The sequence below is a fragment of the Rhea pennata genome, chromosome 9, assembly GCF_028389875.1.
Source record: "Rhea pennata isolate bPtePen1 chromosome 9, bPtePen1.pri, whole genome shotgun sequence".
In the NCBI taxonomy this organism is placed as follows: domain Eukaryota; kingdom Metazoa; phylum Chordata; class Aves; order Rheiformes; family Rheidae; genus Rhea; species Rhea pennata.
In genome coordinates, this window is record NC_084671.1 from 5,059,397 (window position 1) to 5,069,189 (window position 9,793).

At 42.0% G+C, this 9,793-nt stretch overlaps 1 protein-coding gene across 2 annotated transcripts in view; it reads right to left on the reverse strand.

The window, feature by feature from the left end:
- Positions 1-9,480, reverse strand: part of GOLIM4 (golgi integral membrane protein 4) — a 31,598-nt gene extending 22,118 nt beyond the window's left edge. For both annotated transcript variants that reach the window (XM_062583120.1, XM_062583119.1), the window contains exon 1: positions 9,120-9,480. In XM_062583120.1, the coding sequence (XP_062439104.1) occupies positions 9,120-9,306 (187 nt within the window). In that variant the 5' untranslated portion in view covers positions 9,307-9,480. The remainder of the gene's footprint in view (positions 1-9,119) is intronic.
- Positions 9,481-9,793: the final 313 nt, after the last annotated feature.

Here is a 9,793-nt window from a genome sequence, read left to right on the forward strand (position 1 = left end):
ACTTAGGATGATCTGGGGCTGACTAGCTTGAGTGCAGCCAGCTAGTTGTGTGCCAGAGCAGCATCACGCCAGGAGCACACTGCAAGGCAGCTCTGCACAGGCAGACATCTCCCGTTTTGTCCCAGACTAGCTCCGCAAACAGCTCTGATGAACGCCTGTGCTTGCATCAAGGTTTGTCTGCACACTAGATAAAATCTACCCAAAGACAGAGTTGACTGTATAGTTTTTATATAACTTTTCCAGTCTTGGAACACTGGAATATTTTCAAGATAAGCTAGAATATATCTTAAAAAAATTTTGTATGTGTGTGCATGTATATATATTTGCTATATATATTTTTGAGAGTTACCTGCATGCTGCTGGTCAAAGTAACACCAAGTGCTGAGAGTCCATTAAAGCTCACAGCTGACTTGTTAACTAAAGCTGCAAAACTCCTGCATTCAGTTCTACAAAATCCAAATTTAGTCCCTGGCACGTTGGCCAGTAATAGAATTAACACAGATACATTCTATGTACGTGAGAGGGAATTTGTTCCCTGTGAGAGTGACGGAGCACTGGAACAGGTTGCCCAGCAAGGTGGAGTCTCCTTCTCTGGAGATCTTCAAGGCCCGCCTGGATGCAACCCTGTCTAACATGCTCTAGGTGACCCTGCTTGAGCAGGGAGGTTGGACTAGACGATCTCCAAAGGTCCCTTCCAACCTCAGCCACTCTGTAATTCTGTGAAACTTGTCCTAAATCAGGGAGTTTTCCACCTTCGGGCTTTGCAGAGCTTAATAACAGATTGCAAAAGGTATCAGAACTAATCATGAGAAAACTTCAAAAAGCTTTGGAACAAAGCGTATAGTTCAGATAAGCACATAAGAAAATTCATATACTTATCAAACCTTCAGCTTTGCAAAGAGAGGAAAATCCAAAGCACAACACGCAAAAAAGTGTTGCAGATCTTAAAAAGTTTTGCTTGACTGCAATTCTGAAAGTGGGAGAATGCTGGCGAATCAGGACCACTGATGGGGTCCACCACAGAAACACAGACTTAGAAACAGTTTTGCCCCTATTCAAGTATCAAGAGGACATAAGAATTGATTTCTGAGCTGGAGAAAACTTCTAGATTTAATACAATCTTTTTACTGACCACAAAGAAAGGGAGGTAAGATGATATAACATCTCTAGGAGACATCTTGCAGCTTTAGGGTTTTTTTTTTTTTTTTTTAAAAAAAAAAAAAAAAAAACTAAAATATTCCAAAGGTGAGGTGAAAGAAGAAAGTTTTTATTGCATTGAGGCAGTAAATTCTAACAGCTGTTGCTAAAAATAAGAGCTTGAAAAGGGATATTTAATAATAATAAATATTTAATCCATAACCATTAGGCTTCATACATGACTTTTATTAAGAAAGAGACCACATTTTTCAGAAAAGATTTCTTTCAATCTTCGATGCCACCCACAGTGGGACATACTAGATTAGATTAGCATTTCACCTTGCATATGGCAGTTTCTGTATGCCCATCTATGGTAAAGGTTTTATTTCAGTGATGATAAATCCAAATAGTTCAGACAAAATGTGTTTAGTAATTTCAGACTTAAATTCTTGACTTCTTTCGCTTTTATGATTGTATTTATAACGATGGGACATTTTTTCTGCCAAACATACAATTGTTCAGCTCTTCCACTGGAGAGTTGCCTAAATGTTACTTATATTATCCTTTACACTACACAAGGTGTTTGGCAGATTTACTTCCAAAAAGCTTCTGTTCCTTTTGCTTTTCTTCTTCTTTATTCTGTTATTTTTGTCTAGACACACTAGATCATTTTATAGAAAAGATATAAACATATGGGAGAGATCCTTCTCACATCATCTCTGAATATCTGGGTCTGCCTATCTCTCACAGCTCTAAGAAGCAAGGCCTTGTTCTGTCAAAAATTGTTTTAGGCTTTTTTGATTTTATGCAAAAGACCAGTAATTCCATCTATAAGATGTGAATCTTAAAAGTTTTGGGGACTAGCATAGAATCAAAATTTAAGAAATACAGTGTATGTACATGTTTTAATGTTCTCTCCCAACTGAATCACACATTTGTACTTTTATCATAATGAAATAACCATAACTATTGTATCAATTTTTGTGGTATCACCTTACAAAACTGCTAAGTCACTTCCTTAAATTAGGTCATGACAATTCTAACACAAGGGACTGAGTTAGCTTTAGCAGTATGCATCAAAAATGAAGCACAGAAATCAACAGCTTGAGTCAGCAGCTCATAACCTTTCTTGTAACGAAAGATCACTGTCCAACCTTAAAACCTGCATCAAAGTAAGACAGTAACTGAAATACTGTGAGAATTTCATTGTTCAGTGTAGTGGCATGGATAGGAATAACCTGCTTATAACGCCTTCACAACCCCAGGCAGGCCACAGTTCTCTCAACGTCTGTTAACCTCAATTCCTGTATAGGACTGCCAAACTTGGGGACCTGAGTCACCTTGGGAAAATATGATACTGGGCTAGTTTTAGATGCCTTAGGAAAAAAAAAAAAAGTGGAGGAAGACGTAGAACAATAGTGATTTCTTAAATACTTAGCAGAAAAATGTGAGGAAGTTTGGTTTATGCTGGATTTCCAGAAACAGAACAGAACTGTATCCAGCTCTTAAGACCCTCATTTAGAAACAAGGGCATCCAAATAGGCTGAATTCCTAAGTGCTCACCTTGGATTCCAACATGACTAGAAATTCACCCATCTGAATCCTAAAAACAAACATAATTAAGGAAGAACATCTTGTTGGGCAATTAATGGTTCTGTACACTCCTCTTTCAGTAGTCTGAATTATTTAGCTTTCATTACCATTAACCCTCAAAATAGCCCTGACTTTTAGCAGGACAGATTTAATTACTTCTTCTAAGCAGGGTTCCTATTCCAAAAGTGAGCAATGTGATCTATATCAACCACATATTGCTGGCAGTATCCTCACCACTAAATAAGGGATGCTTTAAGGCATACTCAAAACTGACACTGGGTTGAGAGCTCATGCATAACACTCCCCCATGCAGATATACAGGCTGACCAGCCTGTATCCTGCCCAGCAAGGACAAGCAGCCCAATGAGATAATGCATTTTGAACATTATATTTAAGACATAAGAACTGAATCAGTTTTACTCACAGAGGAAATAATTCCAATCTGTCATTTAGGTTTTCCTTGTGATGGTAAAGCAACAATCTCTCTGAGTACCCAACTCTCAGACGTTAGCTGTAGAAGTTTTGTAAGTACAATTGCAAAGTCACAACTGCCCTCAAACCCTGCCCACATTGCATGCTTCGCAGGACCAGCTATCCCTTAAACCATGTTGCTGACTACAGGATTTCTGGCTCAGCTGCAGTTGTCAGATCATGGTAGTGGCCATTTCATTCTCTGCTTCTCCTTCAACAAAGCCAGTGATATTTTAAGTGATGCAGAAGCTTCTGTCAAGCTGTCATCTACTAGGAGTAAATGACAGAAGATCAGACTGCTCATTGATCAGACAGAGCGGATTTCAAAGTACTTGCGTGGATGTCAAAGACAGTAGAATGCAAACTTTCCAAAGGACCCACCTACCTTGCCTACCTCCTCTTTTCCGCCTCATGCCACCAACTCATTCTAGGTTCAGGGCAACTAACTGTCTTATAAACTTTAAGTGAATATACAGGATAGTAGATTACACACTTACTCGCTATTAGAATTAGGGTGCCAAGCAGAAATTTTTCTTCTGGAACACAGAAGAAATTCAAAGCTGCCATGAAACTCACATGTTTGATTTTTGTCTATAGTTATTTTAAAGGTTCCTATCTTCCCTATCTAACTGAATGAGGTTTAATTACTTGTAACCCAAGCCTGGATGTTTGTGGCTGAGACAGTAAGAGTTTCAAGCAGGGTTTCAAAACAGGTACTTGCTAGGTTGCAGCTTTAGGGGTTTTTTTTTGTTTGTTTGTTTAAGTCTTATGGAAATAAGGATTAAAAAGTCATATTAATATCCAGAGGTTAATTCAACATGGTGCAGTCATAGCTGCACTCCTGGTCTCCATATACCACATGCTAGTAATGCATGGGGAACTAACCTCTACTCTAACAGTGCTACCTGGGATCTTTCAGATCTCAGATAGCAACAAAACCTGATCAGAAGGAGGGCTGTTCTTCTATGTGCATTAAAGCTTACTCTACAAACACCTTTCCCCTCTCCCCCCTCCAAACACATTGAATTATTCTCTAAAATTGGAGGGCATTGTTCTGTAGTGTTGCACATAACCTGAAGTTAATTGGAATCACAGGAATTCAGGCTGCCGTTATTATGGACAGCTAAACCATGTAGGGCTGCACAGGTGTAGCTCTATTTGTACAATGCATGTGAATAATAAGCTGTCACAAGTGCTGTTAGTTCTTCCTTCTACCAACTTAAGGTAGAAGTTTAAACAGAGTCCCATAAAAAAAAAAAAAGTGAGACAGTTAAGTACATCCACATCTTTTTATACTTTACTAAGATCAGTTTTGGTAGGCTACATAATTAGCAGACAGACAGGCATAAGTACTGTGTATTGTCTAACATTACACAGTACTTGTGACCTACTACTGTGATGCATTATATAAGTCTCTGTACATATAGCTGCCATAGATATGATCAACTTTAGCAGGCCACCTCCAAGGAAGGTTCTCAATTTGGGACAAATGGGGACAATAACTCCCCCAACAGCCATAGAAAAACTCTGTATTTGCCTTTCAGCTGACGCTTTCTAACACTGGGTCAGGCAGCTTTGGGGGAACCCACAAGTTATCTGTAATAAGGTAAACTTTGAAATCCCAAGTTCAGAGCCCCTTTTGGGTTATCTCCCAAGATTATAGCTCAGACTCAGACTTCAGAAAGATCACCTGAAGTCCTTAGATAATTAAGGCTCTAATAGAAGGAGCAGGAAAATTAAGATACTACAAGGCACTAAATGTAGGCTGTTATTAGGATTAGGGATTAAAGCAGATTTACAGTACACAAGGAGTTAGATAATACCTACAGGCTAAGATGACAGAAATTGTAAGAGCATTTGTAGATACATTTAGACTTGAAGCAGTCGAAGATATGATCAGCTTTGTCTACGGCTGTCAATGTATATCTGTTCTAGTAACTCAATTCTGTCCCTATATAGCGTAAGACTTAGTCTGATGCATCTTTGTAAGAGAGAAACAGTGTCAAGTTTTGTTTTATCATTTTAAGGCAGATGCAATAAGATTTTTTTTGAAGTTTTGAACATATAATACTCAGAGAATGAGATTAAAAAAAATAATAATAATCAACCTGCTGGGAAGATCAGCTTCTCTACAAAAGACTTTATAGATAACAATGACTTTGGATTTTCTTAGCAGCCATGAAGTTTTGCGCCATCTCTCAATTTTGCCTCCAGTACTCCCACTTGGAGTTACAAAAGCCCTACTTTTTCCACATCCAAAAGAACTTCTGACACTCTCGTGTGACAGCTTGACAACCTAACTTTCAAATACAAAGTCTTCTACAATATGAACTGTCTAAAGAGGGGAAACTTAAGATCCCAGCCTCTCAAAAACATTTGTTCTTATCCTATTTCTCAAGTCTGCTATTCTTCTAATTGCACCCTCATCTTATTTCAGAAAGCATGTAATTCCCAGCTGAGTACCTAAAGTTTTGAACACCAGATAAAGCAGAAGTCCCTACAGCAATAGTTGTATGTACCACTCTTCAGATTGGATGAACAGGCTAGATGATTTTCAGACCCCTTTCTGCAGGCACTTTAGTGCTCTGTGCATTCTTCCTTGGTAGATTTAATGCCAGTTTTCCAGGGCTGAATATTCTGTACACCTGGATCTACACGTTGTATCTGTGCAAAGCAAGACCACAAAAGAGAAAAAAAACATCCAAGATGACTGACTTTTCAACTAAAGAAAAAGTACTGCTCATTCAGGCATGAAGAATTGGCCAGCACCAAAAAGAAGGTTCTTACCACCTGGCATAGATGGAAAAATCTGAAAAACTATGTAGAAATAGAAAAATAGGAAAGAGGATGCCAGGAAGTAGAGAGTTCAGAGTGAACTACACCACAGAATCCTTCCCAAAATTTGGCAGACTAAAAGTCTAAAACTCTGTCACCAAACTTGTCACCCACATTCCTTAACCATTTCACCAACTGCCTCAAGTTTCCCTGGAAGCCCTAGAGGTATTCCTCTGTGTATATTCAGGACAGCAGCTGTCCTTATAGGCCTGAATCATCACAACTAAACTCAACCAAAACCAGACAATATTTCAGTCATCCAAGAGCTTCAGTCCAGTTGGCCTTCTAGGAAAAAAACGAGCTCAACATAACACACCCTCAGGATCCTCAAAAAGAGAAATTTTAGAAGTTGCCTCTTTTTATATACAAGCCCACTGATAAAGTGTTTGTTCAGAAAGCAGAAAATCCAAGTTCTGTTCGCTACCCTGCTTGTAATGACATTTAAGGCCCCTTTTCAACCATCTAAGAGAGAGCCGTAAGCACTAAGGAATCAACTACTGTGGACACAGGCACTCTCTTTTCCTCCTGGCAATGATTTGTCACTGAATCTGCCACTTCAACAGCTCCCATTTAAAAGATTTCAGAGTGCTCTCAGTGTAATTCAGCTCCCAAAACTGTCTCTACAGCAGTATCCATATCTGAAGACTGAACCTGGTTATGTTGCATGGAGAAGATAAATCACGCTGCTTAGTAGCAATATGTTTTGTTGTTCTTACAGAAAGACTAAACTCACAGAATAATCTTTCATGTTGTTAAGGACAAAGAAATGTAGCCTAGATATTTGTAGAGATTTTTTCTTTGGCAACAGGAACATTGTAGATTTAAAATCCAGGCCATTTAAAAGTTCAAAGTGCAGTTAGACATTCCCCCTGCAAACATATGATTTTTCTATCAATGTTTAACATAGTTTTAAAATAGTTAAAGAAAATTCCTTTCAGTTGTTTCATATTAAAGTTACACAAACACAATAACTCATCACAAACAAACCAAAGTTATTTTTGAACCTTCCCTATATATATCTTCAGGTGAATTGGGCACAGACACCAGTTCTGAACTCTTACCTAGAGTTATTCTATTCTATTAGTAAATTCCTCCTACACTAGTAGGCTCCTTCTGCAAAGACAGAAGTGATGACACACAGCAGTTCATCCTGGAAAAAGCTGTATTAAATATACAGGAAAAGATAAGGAAGAAGAGTTTATTCTCTAGCTCACTAGGCCCAGAACCTCAAAAGTATTTAGGCATATAGCTTCCATTTATTTTAGTGAGTGACTAAGCTTGCTGTTGCACTTCCAGGATCTCAGCCTTATCTTCTCTCAGTTATATTAGCTGCTGCTGTAACACAGGAAAATTTTAAAGATTCACTTTTATTGCTAAACCACATTTTCCCTTGTGAGCTGTGACTTACTTGCTAATGTTTTTTTTAAAAAACAAACTTTATAGCTATCATCTCAGGTATATATCAGATCGCCTATTTAATACACTTGAAATGTTGGCATGGGTCCCAGAACCGTAACTGTTTTAAGTTATTCCATTGATAATCAAAGGTATTGACATTTTTAGATTCTGGTTCATATTTTAAGTTCCTCATTGATACATTAAAAAGAATAAGAGGGAAATATATATATATATATTTCCCTCTTATACACACAGCATTGTCCCCACACTTATCAACCACCAGTTGCCTGCTAGTTCCATAAATTTATTTGGATAGATGACAGCTACTCAAAATAACATTTGGGAAGTGGAAACTTTAACATCACGATCCAGACCCAATGATTCAATTGATAGTTTCTCTCTTCACTGTTAGGATAAAATTCATCCCCTTTGGTGTAGGGAGAGAAACATAAAAAGCTAACTTGTTGAATTTTACCTTGAGAACAAGACGTTCCTGTTTCTCTGTTTCCTCTTCAAAAACCATTGGCAACTATACAGACTAGCAAAAGTAGCCCTTTAGCCATCTGCCACATATTCATCTTTCAGCCAAATATGTATACCTTCTTGGTGAAGAAAATTAAAGTTTTAATCCATTTTTTTCACAGCAGTATAGTTTTATTACCTGAAATTGAAATACTACGTAATGGTGGCCTCAGACCTTAGCTAATCATATTCATTAGCAAATCATTATGAGATCCCAAAAGCCTAAGTCCAATTCTGCTATCTCTGCATAAAAACTGGATACTTTTAAGCATGTGTTTACACAGGCTTCCACAGTAAAGAGTATGACTGAAGATCACTCTTAACTTAAAATACTGTTACAGTGGCTAGAAGTTATTCTTATCCTTGTTTTGTCCAGTTCTACGAAACAGAATCCTAAAAGTTTTGAAAGTTGCCTCTGGTCTTTATATGTGACCTGATATCTTGCACTTGACAAGTAGAGAGGTGCAGAGGCCTGCACTTCCTGCGATGCTGATGCTTTAGGTATCTATTTCCTGCTTTACACCTGATTTCCGGACATGCAGATGTCCAAAAATCAGCATCTTTCCACCTTCAAATACAGAACACCCACATTTGGGCCATCCTTAAACTAAGATGGATGCGCTTATGTGGCAGCTTTGAACCAGAAAGTTCCAAGTGATTCTAAAAGCAACAGAATCACCTTTTTCAACTAAATTACTTGAATTACTTTCAAATTACCCTTTAAAGAAAGGTTTTACTAGAAAATTCCCCTCCCTGATAGAGCTATTTAAGTGTTATGCTGGCCTCCAGGAACTGCAGCCATACAGTTTTGCAACTGGGTATCATCTCAGCACAAGCAAGAGCGCGCCGGAGCCCGCAGACAAGGAAGCGCCCCGGCGTCGCCCGCCCTCTCCACTCGCGATCGCGAAGCGACACGCAGGCCTTCGGGATCGCACGACACCCGGAGGATCAGGTGTAAGGGGCCGAGGGGGAGACGAGGGCTCCCCAGAGCTCGTGGCGAAGGCTCCCAGCGGCTTCGACGGGGCCGGGACGGCACCTCGGGGCCTCGCAGGGCGAGGCGTGCGAGGGGCCGGGTGGCGGGCACCCGGCCTTCGCGGGCAGAGGAAGAGGATGGTGGCAGGGAAGGTTGAGGGAGGGCGGCAGAGGGCCCCGCCGGGTGGTACCTTGTAACTGAGCCGACAGGGACTCCTGGTGCTGCTGGTACTTGAGGGCCATGGCCTCGGCCTTCCTCAGCTGGCTCTGCAGCTCGTAGTAGAGCATCGCCCCGTAGATGAAGCCGAAGACCACGGTCAGGAGCAGAAGGGTCTGGAAAATCCGCTTCTGTTTCCGCGAGCACATCCCGTTGCCCATAGTCCCCGGCGGGGTCCCCGGCGAGGCCCCTCAGCGCGGCGCGGCGGCGGCAGCCGGGGGCGGCGGCGGCATCGGGAGGAGCGGCAGGAGGAGGAGGAGGAGGAGGAGGAGGAGGAGGAGGAGCGGGGGCAGGGGCCGGCCGGGCGCCTCAGCCCCGGGGCGCCGCCGCGCCGCCTTCCGCGGGCGCCGCGCGGGGACTCAGCGGGGCGCGGAGCGGCCGCCCCAGCCGCATGCTGCCCCCGCGGGGCCGCCCCGGCCTCCGCGCTCCGCGGGCGGGCTCCGCTCCTCGCCGCGGGCTCCCGGCAGGGCACCGGCTGCTGCGGCTGCCGCGGCAGCGCTTCCGCGGCCCCGCTCCGCTCCGCCGCCCGGGCGAGGGACGAGGGCACCTCCCCTGCGGCGCGGGCCGGCTCCCGGCGCCGCCTTACGTGTCAACGCCGGCGCTCGGCGGCTCCTCGCCGCCGCGTCCCCGGAGGAAGTCCCGCTCCGG